Source organism: Sinohyriopsis cumingii, chromosome 10 (genome assembly GCF_028554795.1).
Source record: "Sinohyriopsis cumingii isolate HCF-2022 chromosome 10, ASM2855479v2, whole genome shotgun sequence".
NCBI classification, from domain to species: domain Eukaryota; kingdom Metazoa; phylum Mollusca; class Bivalvia; order Unionida; family Unionidae; genus Sinohyriopsis; species Sinohyriopsis cumingii.
Genome location: NC_142970.1, coordinates 35,929,243 through 35,943,279, shown reverse-complemented (window position 1 = coordinate 35,943,279; position 14,037 = coordinate 35,929,243). Strand labels below are relative to the sequence as shown.

The following is a 14,037-nucleotide window of genomic DNA, read 5'->3' as shown; positions in this document are numbered from 1 at the left end:
ATTTTACTGCCCTGCCCTATCTCAAAGAATACTGGTGGAAAAGTACAGAAAATGGATTTTTAAAAACAAAAATTAAGCAGAGACATTGACCCTGAAGATAAACCTTGACTGTGATACATAAGATACTATCACAATTTATTAGCATATGTGAATCATGGTTCATGCTTGTATGTCAAAAACATGCCTTATGATATAGAGCAGGAAGAAATGAAACCATAAAATATTAATCTTTAATCTTTATCTTGAGGATGAGACCTGAAATGTTGAATGCAAAACATGCTGAAGTGAAAATATACCAAGCTTTATCCATTAACTTGAATGGCCATTAAGTTAGAAACTAATGATGTGTGCCCTTGACCTTGAAGACAGGGCCTCTATTGCTGTACATGACATTTCAGTCAATAGTGATATGTAGTTATACCAAATTTCATCTCAAATGACTCAAAAAGGATTGTGTAATAGAACAATTCAACATTAAACACCATGACACTGACCTTGAGTATAAAATCCCCAATGTAGTACACAACACTTTCTAGTTGTATGTGTTTACCAAGTCTAATACCTCTATCTCCATCAGTTTAAAAGTTCTAGAGTAGAAGGGAAAGTACTGTTGAAAAATCTGCATCAATTTTCAAAGAAATAAGCCACTGATTTTTTTCCCCTCCAAAATAAAATAATTTCCATCTGTCAAAGTAGGTCACGGTAGCTATAGGTTATGACCTTTAAGCCTGGAACAAGAAGGTTCATCAAATTCATTAATTTAACAATTTTTGATATTGATCAGTAAGCACTGTGTTATTAATCTGTATGGACTTAAAGTTTTGATTCAGACATGAGCTAATATCTGATCCCATTGATCACAGGATGGATTGTACATGACACCGACTGGGTCAGGTGTACTGACTCAGATAGCTCATGCCCATCTAGAGTTAGAGAGGTCCCCAACTGAAACCCTGGTCTGGCTCTGACTCTCCCACTATAATATTTGGTGGTCAGTGTGTGTCAATCGTTCTCAACAACAATTGGACTATCAGATTTAGTACATCAGGGCTATCAAACATAGTACAGATGCAAAGTTATATCTTTAAACTACTGAGGGAAATACATCACAGCAATGAACCTCAGATAAGTCAAGTGGCAGAAAATCCATCAAGAGTTATCATGGTTCTAGATACAATTCCCAGACCATCCAAACATTTTTCAACTGTGAAATACACATTCTTCAAATGGCTTATACATGATTAAGGTTTGTGTGTTAATTGTCTTGTTGGTGTATTACTACTGAAGAAGCACAAATGATGACAAAATTACTTTGTCAGATCAAGAGTGTGTATAAAAAAAAAAAACACATACCAGGATTTGGACATCAACTACTCAAATTTTACCTGTGATCTGCAAAAGAGGTGCTAGTTATGTGGACTTGAATAAACTACCATATATGCTCATGTATAAGCCCATTCATGTATAAGCCCGTTCATGTATAAGCTGACTCCCCAAAATGAAAAGGTAAAATCATTAAAAAGTGCATGACCCGTGCATAAGCCGACCCATAAGTTCTAGACTACATTATAAGATGCACAAATAAATTTATGCATAAATGCATTTATTTAGGCAAATCACATCACTAAAATAAAATATTATCTTCAAACCTAACGAAAATGAAAGTAAGAAAACTAATTTATATGCTGAAATACAAACTAAAAATTTATTTTCAATGTCACGTCTTAATTGAAATAATAAAATCATCATACTAAAATCATGAATTATAAAAGGTCTATCACTTTTAGACTCCTTCAAAATCTGGCTCGGTATCAGAATTACCAAACAGTTCATAAAACTTGGCTTCTGTTATGGGTGTGCTGTCATAATATACATCGTCACGGTCATTAGGGTCATCTGATAGTGTCGGTCTGCTTCTCATTTCTCCCAGTCACTGTCTGATTCAAATATGGCATCATCCTTAGTTCCATTCATGGCATTGCTGATACAGCACTTCTGAAATGATTTGGCAATCATTTCCAATGGAAATGAGTCCCATGCATCTTTGATCCATTTGGCAACCAAGTCGATGTCCGGCCTCATGAAATTCCAGCCTTTTGTCATCTTCACTGCGCCTGAACAAACCCATTGGGACCACATCTTTTGTAACCTCTCTTTAAATGGCTTATTTAGGCAGACATCAAGAGGTTGTAACTCTAATTTTAAACCTCCTGGTATCACAGCCAATGTAGTTTTCATTTTCTTTGTGGCCTTTTTGACCTCATCTGTCTTGTGTGCTTGAAACATGTCCCTAACAGGCACTGAAGTTTTCTGAAGAAGCGCACCTGGTCCCTTGTTCCAGACTTTCTCCAACCATTCAACTGTTCCACTTTCATCCATGCATCCCTTTTCATGTGCATGAATGATGACAAGAGCAGGAAATTTCATACTTTTTGGCAGGGTCTTCCTTTTAAAAATGATGACAGGAGGCAGCTTTGATCCATCAGCTAAACAGGCCAAAACAACCGTGAAATGTTTTTTTTCTTCATATTTGGCTGTTTTTATCAGAATAGTTTTCTCACCAACAGTACTTATAGGTTACTGCATTTGTATGGGAAAATATGAACGAGTTTTGGGATGGAATACTGCACGAACTTGTGAGTGTAGTATATCCTTCCCACAAAACAAGTTCATATTTTCCCATACAAATGCAGTCGCCTTTTTATTATATTCTCATTTTTTTATTCTACCTAAGGTTTAATTATATAAACAAGAAACAATGTAAATGAATGAATGCTGTATTCCGAACTAAATACTCAAGCACAGATTTGTCATTACACAATGACATCATTAATAATGAGCACATAACTCCGCCCAGATAAATCTGAACTTAGTCGCGTGCTCGACATAACTTAAAAAAGAAAATGGCATGTCTAGTTAAAATTGAAATTTCCAGTCATATTGTGAATGAATGTGCATTGCAACAACTTTTCCACTTGATCTGGAATGAATATATTTTGGTATTTTGTTTCGATTCGACGAAAGTTTGTGATTTTGGACTGGATTCATCTGTGCAAATTATACATGAAATACATTGGATTGAAGTTGCATGGGAGAAGCGTGTTTACGTCTGCAAATGTGTTTCCGTTTCTGTCACTGAATGTTTGAAATCATAACGTGGGAAAAATATGAAGTCTTTCAATTGCAATTATCAAAAAGACACTATGGAATTTAATGCTTATTTCATTTTGAGTGCAGTAAGGAGGATGCAATTGCACTTATCATCGAAATTACAGCACAATTTCGAAATGTGCAATCCAGATTGAAAACCTATGACATGGCTCATGTAATTCAGATTTGCAGAATTAAGAAAAAACATTTTGAGGAAATTGAGGATGTAAAACTTAAGTATATTTTATTTTGTCATTCTTATCACCAGATAAAGAAGACAGTTTATGCCTTGTCACTTGTATGTTATTTGTAAGGATCTAATCTTCCATTTTTTATATAATGTAGCTAGCCTAAATCCATGACATTGTATCAATGCGGAATGTGCCAAAACAGCTGGGTTTTTTTGCAGTCCAAGAAACATGTTTTAGTTCATTCAGAAACAAATTTAAACAACCACAATGTAAAGAGCCTCTTACAAATCAAAAGTGCTGGTGTCTGCATCCTTGTTTGTTTACAATAGAAAGTAGTTCCTTTATTCACGTGAATGCTATATGTGTGTTGTCGCGCGTGTTCAGTATCGGGGAATGTTGAATGATTCTGACAATGTAAAGTTAACAGGAAAAAAAATGAGCATATAATAATGACTGTTTTGTTGTTTGGAAGGTCAAAGGTCATAGGCATCTCATCAATATTTCCAATCTGTGATAGTTCAAACGAGCACTCCTTTCTGCATTTAATGATGAACTTCTGAAATGATTAAAAAATTTTCTTCCAAATCTTTTGGTAGCTTTTGTGCTATCTTCGTTCGCTGCCTGAGGCAGAAACCATGCTGGTTCATAAAACGCGAACACCAACTGGCTGATGAAACAAATTTTTGAATCTGCCAACTTTTGTCATTTTTCGCCATTTGCAAAGCACACAGATGAATTGCAGTTTGTGTGACAATGTATCCACTGATTTAACCTCAGTGAATATAAACTTCTGGAAAGATTAAACTGAAATAATTTTTGAAAGTGGTAATATCCTATTTATACCTTATCCTATTTATACCTTATCCTATTTATACCTTATCCTATTTATACCTTATCCTATTTATACCTTATCCTATTTATACCTTATCCTATTTATACCTTATCCTATTTATACCTTATCCTATTTATACCTTATCCTATTTATACCTTATCCTATTTATACCTTATCCTATTTATACCTTATCCTATTTATACCTTATCCTATTTATACCTTATCCTATTTATACCTTATCCTATTTATACCTTATCCTATTTATACCTTATCCTGTTTATACCTTATCCTATTTATACCTTATCCTATTTATACCTTATCCTGTTTATACCTTATCCTGTTTATCCTGTAATTTTTTTCATGGATGGTTGGTTATTAATTTTTATAAGATAATTATTTATCATTGTTTTGTTTTTTATAAATCTTTTTTATACTACTGGTAGTGTAATTCAGTGGACAAAAATATGATTGGTTGTCAGAATGGACTTTGTTCAAGTATTGTGACAGTTATAACTTTGAGAAGAAATCATATCCACTGCCTTATCTCAATAAACAATACATCTGAGAGTCGGTATGTATTAGTAAAGTAATTGGCATTGTGCAACAAAATAAACCCATTATCACTGAGGCATTTACCACAGATTAAGCATACAGGTAGTTATTGTACAACAATCTAAAGCTAACAAACCACTTTGCTTTACAAACAACTAAACAACAGTAGAAGATAAACAGTGGCTGCCTTTTACTTCTAAAAACACCTGTCAAAGAAATCAAACAAATGATATTTTGAACAATTAATCATGCTGACTCGTACATTGCTACTTACCTGTTATTTACCCTTCCTTGGCGTGTGTGCAACAAACCCCTATGGAGCCTCTCGCTAGGGTTGCTCTAAGACTATCGTACATGTATTTCTACTCTCAAAGCCAAAATGTTTCTGTCATAAATACCTTCAGTATCATCATTTTTAAATCTTTTTTATTTAGTTTCTTTTCATATTAACACTGAAATAAGCTAGCGTATATTTGTGCAGTACCATGGTGGTTCTTTTGGAAAATACACATACCACCGTAGCTCAAATAACATGTATGGCTGCATTTTCTGGTGGATGGGCATCTATCATATAGACATAAAGTATGGTAATACCCGTTTTTCATTCATTATCCTACCACTAAAATTAGAAAAAATACTTGTTTCGCTTCAAGACAGCAGATATCATGTGAGCCATGTTGCATCATTAGGCATGTGATCCTGTCTTTGGCGATCGACAGTAACAATAAATAATTCAGAGAAAAAGCTTTACAATTTTCAGCTCGCAGATAGGTCAACCCTCCCCCCTTTTCCAGGCTTTGTTATTTTCCTAAATTATTCAGCTTATGTGTGAGTATATATGGTAATTAACAACAACAGTTTCGCATTAAACAAATGAATTTGTATGTAGCGATTATTCATGATTTTTTGGGGATAAATGTTCACTGAATCCAGAGGAGGTCATGTAAGCATGAACTGAAGAACAAGATGTTTAATATTAAAAAGATCAAGAGGACAACCCCCAAAAAAATATCCCTTCTATGATTACTATTCTTACAGAAAAGCCATTCAAACTTTAACATGAAATTAAAAGTTTCTGTAGTGACAACACTGATCCTTTATGTCTGGTTTACAGGTACTTTACCTGGGGTTGTGTGCAGTGCTGATTAGCTATGTAACATGATGTACAAAAATATATCACAAAACGGAACTCAAATGCAAAGATCAAAGACAAAATAACCATTTAGCAAGTTATTTAGTACAGTGTTATTTCTAAACAAGATAAGGCATGTAACAAATATTTCACACCTGCCAATACATACATACAGCTCTATTTGCTTTCAATGCAATCTGGGAAAATGATAAGCATAATAATAGATTCTGGAATGAATTACTGAGGGTCACAATGGAAAACTGACAATTATTCATTTCATCCAATAGTGCTTTACACACATTTATGTAAGAAACAAAGTCCCTATGAACTCTATGCAAACCACACTTTGGAATCATACACCTGATTTCTAACAGTAGCATAAGAACTCCAGTGTACTAAATGGTAATACCAATATATCATTTGAGAATGAGTTCTTTACTAGCATACCCTGTTTCCATGGATACTGTAAACATGACAACTCCATTTTGTAATGGATAGTAATACTAACCTTCCATTGGCAGATGAGTTTTCTGCCAACACACCCTTATCCCTTAGATACTGTAGCCGTGACAACTCCAGAGCTCTCAGCAGGTCCATATGTTCATCAAGAAAAACCTCTGGAATCTCTATAACAAACAGGTAGCTTTGAAAGAATCATGTTTTATATGTATGCAATGGTGCATAAATGTATGGGTATATTCAGTAAGTGACACCCTGACTTATAAAAAAAGGAAACGGATTTATCAAGTCGTTTTGTAATAACTGACTGATTGCACATGCCAAGCCATAAGCATGCTTACCATGAATCCTAATGTCAATTATCTAGGCAGTCTGTCCAGTATGGATAATGTGTGTGTGTTAAAAGGGAATATCTTCTATACAATCATATGGCATCTTCCTAGGAGGCTATACATACATGTACACTATGCAGATTTATCAATTTCTCAAATTTCACAACCTAGAATTCCTTTAACAAATTTAGCAAACAAAATAACCCCAAAAATTAGTTTTCCACACAAATTATTTGCACGTTCCTTTTCTCTTCATCTCTTAACAGTCTAACATCAACTGGTTCCTTGTTATCTACATTCTGTTTTTAAACTCAGAAAGTTTATTCTATGTATCCGTCAGTCATACTGTGTTGAAGCACTTTTTTCTCCAGTAGTGTCCACATAAAACACACCTATTCAAAATTGTAACCCCCAAAATGGTGATTTCTATAATCCACATAATTCAGAATGTTAAATTTTGCCTAAATATATGCAGTTATTCTCCAAATTGTGGAACAAATAGAAACTCTGAGAACATAACCTGGGTAAAAACAGTATTTGGAGAAAGTGAGTGAGAGATCATATAATATTTAACTATAAAATAAATAGAGTGAGGTGTTATTTAAAAAGAGAATAAAAATAGCTAAAACATATCCTACTTCATCTTTATAAATGGCCCCATCATGAGAGTTAACCCAGAGAAAACAATATACAAGGAGAAAGCATAGTCTGGGATCATATGATATTCCATATATCTTAGGTCAATTTTGATAAACAGTTCATTCAAAAATGGAATCAAAACTTTAATCAAAAGATGTCCTATATATTGACTACACTGACTTGACTGATGGACAAGAGTGGTCAAATCCATAATGTCAGTGTGATGGTGTTTTATTCCAGATAGAAAGTGAACTGGGAAAAGGGTTACCTAGCTACAAATGCTGGTGAAAACTTTAAATAAAGCTTTCCAAGACACAGAATTCACCCACTAATGAACAACCCAACTGCCAGATGCCCTCTCCAACACATTCACCCACCAATGAACAACCCAACTGCTAGATGCCCCCTCCAACACATTCAGCACTAATGAACAACCCAACTGCTAGATGCCACCTCCAACACATTCAGCACGATTGAACAACCCAAGTGCTAGATGCCCCCTCCAACACATTCAGCACTAATGAACAACCCAACTGCTAGATGCCCCCTCCAACACATTCAGCACTAATGAACAACCCAACTGCTAGATGCCTCCTTAAACACATTCAGCACCATAAGCTTTTGGCTCTTAAATCCTGAGAGATATTCCCTGTCTAATGCCAATGGTGAACTGCTGTGAATTATCTGATAATTTTTGGGTATGAAAACAGGAGACAGAATGAGGTAAGCAAAATTGTAACCTATAACCCACTCACTCTTAAACAGCTGCTTCCTATGAACTTGATCTTTGACCTACTGAACCCTTTTATTTTTAGCCACCTATTTGTAGGAAATGTTACAGAGATGTTCCTAGGATTTTATCAAAAGGGAGGAATTGTCCCAAAAATAAGGTGGGAGTAGAATAAAATTGAGGGGGAGGAGGAAATGGTCATACTCATACATACCAACCACTGGTGAGGAAAAAGTATAATCCAAGTGGACAAAAAGAAAAATCCAAGCAGAAAAAGAGTAATCCACAGATAACATGATAAAAATTCAATAAGCATATGTACAAAATGATTTATTTATCTCTCTGGTCTTTTAACATCAATTACTACTTCAAATTTTCGTATATAGCACTCTGAACTTTAAAAAGCAACAGACTCTCATACTGCATTTCAAAATACTTTGTACCAGCTGAGACAATGAATATTTTGCACACCAGTAGAGCACTAAGTACTGTGTTACAAAGTCTGGATCTGAATTCAGTTTTATTTTTGTTAATAATACTGAACAATCTCTCACAGTCAGCATTATAATTGTAAGGACCAATATTTCTTTCATAACCTGACAAAGAAGAGGAAATTTATTTATATCTTCTAGTTATTGGGTTTTTAGCTGTGAAATAAGATGAAAAAATCAACTCTGTCTCCATGAAGTACATTGTCAGGTTGAAGGCCAACTTGATACTTCAAGAGTTCTTCTAATTTATCAGCAGCCTTTCCTGCAGCAAGGTGCATCATATGACCAGACAACCTGATATATACAATGATGGAGACATTTTTCAAAATATAGAATGCAACTCCTTTATGAATTCCAGCCATCAGTGGTGCAGTATCAGCTGAAAACACCATATAGTTCTGCCAACTTATGTTTATTCAAAGCATTATCAAGCAAATAAAAAATATGTTTTCTCCAGTGGAATCTACTGTTAATTCTGGTAATGAAAGAAGAGCACTCTGCTTTGCCCTTTTTGTTGTCAAAGTCTCTTATACAGACTGGGTACAATTTTTTGTCATAATCACTACTCCTGTCTGTTGCAATACTAAATGACCCAATTTTCATAGCCTCTGCAATATTACGTGAAGTATCTTCTGCTAAACACCTAACAATATTAGATGATTTAGTTCTTGCAGATGCATATTTTCTGCAATTTTGGAATCAGGAAACATCCATTTGAACAAAGGACCAATGTAGTCTTCTACCACAAGGGGTAGTCCATGTTCTATTAACCCTTTACCTCATGCAAGCACCTCTGGATGCCTCTACTCCATTCGCATGGAAGCGCCTTTTGATGCCTCTACTGCATTCACGTGGAAGCGCCTTTTGATGCCTGCTGTAAACATCAGCCATTTTAAGCGGATTTTCGTAGCGTCACCTTTGGGGAAAACACCCTATTAGATACTACATTCATTGCTGTGAATGACAATTACATCAAATCACGTGGTCACTGCTTATGCTCTGGTCGAATCTGCTATTTAAAGTAACTGGGTTGTAATCTCCACTCTCCAAAATGGAGGTCGCAGATTTCATTCAGTACTTACGAAGTTTTCACGATTAGAATCACTATGAAAGCTTCAATAACTTAGGTAAAGGCTCTGATATTGGTGTAGGCAGCAATTAGTTTTTATAAATTATCAAATTCAGATGACTTAGTGATGTAGACATGGACAAAAAACTTGTAAATTTCGAGTATGAGAAATGGCAGCAATGGTTGGTCGTGCGGCTTCACTGATTTGATGGTGAACGAGTTCTCTCAAGATTTTAAAGCACAAAAATTTCTTCCGTGAAAAATAATTACACAGCTATAACAATCGGACTCTGCTCTTAAATTTTTCCACACATAATAGATGTGTACCAAAAATGTAAAATGGTTAAAATTGCTGTTAAATGTAACATACACTACATTTAACAGTTAACAGGCAGGCCTATGCGTATGGAGTCGAATAGGTAACATGTGTTCTATTTATAGTACACTGCACTGGGTAACTTTGCTCTATGAGGTAAAGGGTTAAGAACTCAGTAGATAATGCCTCTGCATTTATAAAATTTGTGTCCACAATTTAGTTCTGCTCTAAAAAAGAAGTTACCTTAGTAATGGAGTTAGTAAAATGAGCTAATTCAAGGTTTCTTTGTTTTACCATCGTGACCAATATTAAAAGCCTTTCCACACAGCCTGCAAGGGGCATGAAGCTGTCCTAGAATGGAATGCTTTATTGTGTAATTCATGTATTCATCTCTGAATTGGTTTTTTGTCTTTTCCTAATCCATCTGTGAAATTATTTGAAAAATATTTTTGCTCTAACACAGGCATCAACTAGAATAAATCTGACTCGACTTTTAGTGCCAAATACCAACAGACTGGTTCTGTACCAGATATGAATTAGAACAAAGAATCTCCAAGCAAAGATTTTAAAGTTAGAAAAGCAGTCTGTTCTTTCCTAAGCCACACAACTGCTATAAATAGAAACCGAGGTCAAAAGTTGAAAGTAGAAACCAGCATGTTTCTTGGAAATAGGGCAGCTGCTATAAATAGAATATAATACTTTGAGGAAAGTGCATGCAAGTCTACATACAAGGATACTTTATGTCCTAGTTACATAGAAGCTGTCATTTATAGAATACGGTCTGTGATATTAATGGGATGTTAATAAAAATGAGAAAACAAATGAATTTTTTGGAGGTGGATATAATGAAAATGCATGATCTGAATACATTTATGCGTAAGGCGTAATTAGGGAAAAAAGTATAATGATTACACCAAAAGTGTAATGGCTGGTATGTATGCATACTTGATTATTTACATAACACTTCAATATTCATCTCTCTTTATTCCTTATCCACACTGTGCGACACCTACTGAAATCAAAATCTTTAAAATATTTTGCCTCTAGCTGTATAAGCATTAATTTGTTCATTGTTTCTCACCTTGATGGGTTTCATATTTGTGAATAAATATTGTTCTGTACTAAGAACACCCTTTCACAGCTCACAGGTATTGTTCTTTCGATAATTCTGCTCCAAAGTAAGATTTGTCGGTAACATAAGCTCTGCCAAAGTCTAACTGGCTTGAATTAGCACTGTACAGACTAATGTGATAGATTTACTATTCAGTAATGCTGTATTAGGGTTTGAAGTCCATTAATGCCAAAGTCTACTTATTTATTAGATTTATCGTAACCTTTTATGCAAGAACTATATGGTTTTGCAGCACATGATCCTGCAGGGCTAAATTGTGACTAGAAAAGAAATGAATAGTGCACTCTGCTGTTAAGCTGTTTGTATTTTACTTTGGCTTGTTTGTCTGCCTTTTCTACATTTAATTCAGAAATACCACTGAAATGAGGGGTTGACCGTCATGCTGTCTGTTTTGGTCCTTCCATCATGTACATGAGATCGAATTTAATACCAACTTTTGTTTCCAAATCACTCACTGTCATCTCCTTTAACACTTTCGCAGTTCCTACAATCTGATAAACTTTCCAACTTTAAAAATAAATTGCCTTCATTACAATGATCAGCCAGTATTTACCTTACCAAATCATCATCTACAGATGAACAATGCTGGGAACTGGCCATTTTGGATCTTCTCAATAGCTCGTAATACAAACACACATTTGTAAAACTTTATGCAAGGTTCAAACTTCGACACAATGTTTGTTACAGGGCTCAATATGCCAATCAAATTTATATTAACAACCATTCATGCCAAACTGAAGAAAAAAGGTTGTGAACATTTGCAAAAAAATACATGTCGCGACAATCTCTTCAATATTTTTATCATTTTTACAAGCAGTTTAATGGTGAATCGCTCAATGAAGTTGCATAATGTTCAGAATACATTTTTATATGCGCAACTTGATATTAATTTGTGGGAGTTCTTGTGCATCACCACCTTCCAAGTCTATGAATTCATACAAATTTTGGCGTGAATCACGCAACTGCGCACCCTGGGAGCATCTCTGATGTTACCTGCCTCACTGATGAAGTTGTGGGCAAAGTCAGATGATAGTCCACCATCAAAATATTGCCCTTGAATCAGAAATGAGTTCATTTAACACAGATGACCCTGCCAATATTATTTACTCCAAGGGTAAAGTTCTTCATCAAACAGAGACAATAAGTACATTACATTCTGTGCAGCAACAGTAAACACTGAGCTTGACCTAGTTCTTCTTACATGTACAGTGGTCCCCCTCCTATATGACCACCCCTTCTGCACTGGGAAAGTGGCCATATAAGATGAGTGGCCTTTCCAGAGAGGGACTATATTTACGAGATGTATGTATATGTCTGTGTATACAGTAAGAAATCTACATGTAACTTAAAGCAGTTAATATCTCCATTTAAAAGTAGCATTAATTATTAAATTGTTCTTCTTGTCTTAAAAACAGACTTATTTCAAGGTAGCATAAATTAATAGTTCTTATTATTCTTGGGTGTGAAATGTGAGTTGGGTATTGTTGGCATGCACACTGCAAAACCAATCAAAAACATTATTTAAATCTTGGTAAATATGTTGTGTCATATTTAAAATCTCTTTCCATTTACTCCATTTTCCCACTGCTACAGAACATTCTCCTTATCTCTTATGATGTTGTTTATCTGAGACTTCCTAACATATAAATATATCAAGATATAAATATATCAAGTGAACTTGTCCTTATGTCAAGTCAAATAACTTTTATATTTCCTTCTGAAGTATTATTTCTCTGTTTAGGTGATGAACTGTTAAAGTACTGTAACAATTTATTCCTATGTTGCTAATTGTACAGTGCTGAAATTTAATTATGCAGATTATAATTTTGTAAATGAAATTCCTTGTTTATCAAGGATGTGATACATATACAATCATGTGATTTTAGGTCTTTGTTGTTTTGTTCAAGATTAATTTCTGTATGTGTGTTAATCCACAAAAATCTATATTTAGCCTATGCTGCCCATGTTATGATCTTGACAAATACATCCTGTCATAATCTTAAACACCGCCACCTCCCCAAAAAACCCTGCTGTGTGAAGTCCAAGACTCCATCAAAACACTGCTGTGTGAAGTCCAAGACTCCATCAAAACCCTGCTGTGTGAAGTCCAAGACTCCATCAAAACCCTGCTGTGTGAAGTCCAAGACTCCATCAAAACCCTGCTGTGTGAAGTCCAAGACTCCATCAAAACCCTGCTGTGTGAAGTCCAAGACTCCATCAAAACCCTGCTGTGTGAAGTCCAAGACTCCATCAAAACATTGCTGAACCCATTTCCTCTAATCATTGGCATTAATAACCTTAGTGATACACATACTTTAGCCAACACTTCTTTGAGTAACAAAAAGCTGACATTCGGAAACAGGCATAGTGAAAGATAATCAGATTACTTACCTTACCATATAAATTAAATATTGGTTCTGGACACATACAAATAATAAAATTTGGCCACCTGTGAGGGGTAGATGTTACATTTTTGTACTAATATGTTGTCCGCTGGTCATGTTAGAGGGATGGAAAAACATACCTGAAAATCAAACTGTACAGTCCTCTGAAAAAAGCAAGGAAATACAGTCCTGAAAATCATCAAAATTTGTCCTCTCAACAAAAATATTGAAAAACACCCGAAATTAAACTGTACACTCTTTGGAACAAAGCATTAAAAAAAACACAGTCCTGAAAATCATCCAACTGTAAAGTATTCTGAACAAAGCTTGGAAAAACGGTTGTGAAAAATCATCAAACTGAACAGTCCTCTGAACAAGCATAAAAAAGTCCAGAAAATCATTAAACTGTACAATCCTCTGAACAAAGCAACAACAAAAAAACAGTCCTGAAAATTATAAAACTGTACAGTCCTCTGAACAAAGCATAAAAAAGTCCTGAAAATAAAACTGTACAGTCCTCTGAACAAAGCATTAAAAAAGTTCTGAAAATCCTCAAACTGCCAAGTTTTAATTCAATATTTTGTGTGGATCAATTAAAATGCACTTTACTTATGAAAATCTTTCTTGA

General features: G+C 34.8%; 1 protein-coding gene across 1 annotated transcript in view; it reads right to left on the bottom strand.

Annotated features, from left to right (window-relative positions):
- The window catches only part of LOC149789872 (ankyrin repeat and IBR domain-containing protein 1-like), a 138,253-nt gene that overhangs the window by 26,628 nt on the left and 97,588 nt on the right, over positions 1–14,037 (bottom strand). Inside the window, exon 21 of the mRNA XM_089971879.1 lies at positions 6,366–6,483. Coding sequence (XP_089828005.1) covers positions 6,366–6,483 — 118 coding nt within the window. The remainder of the gene's footprint in view (positions 1–6,365; positions 6,484–14,037) is intronic.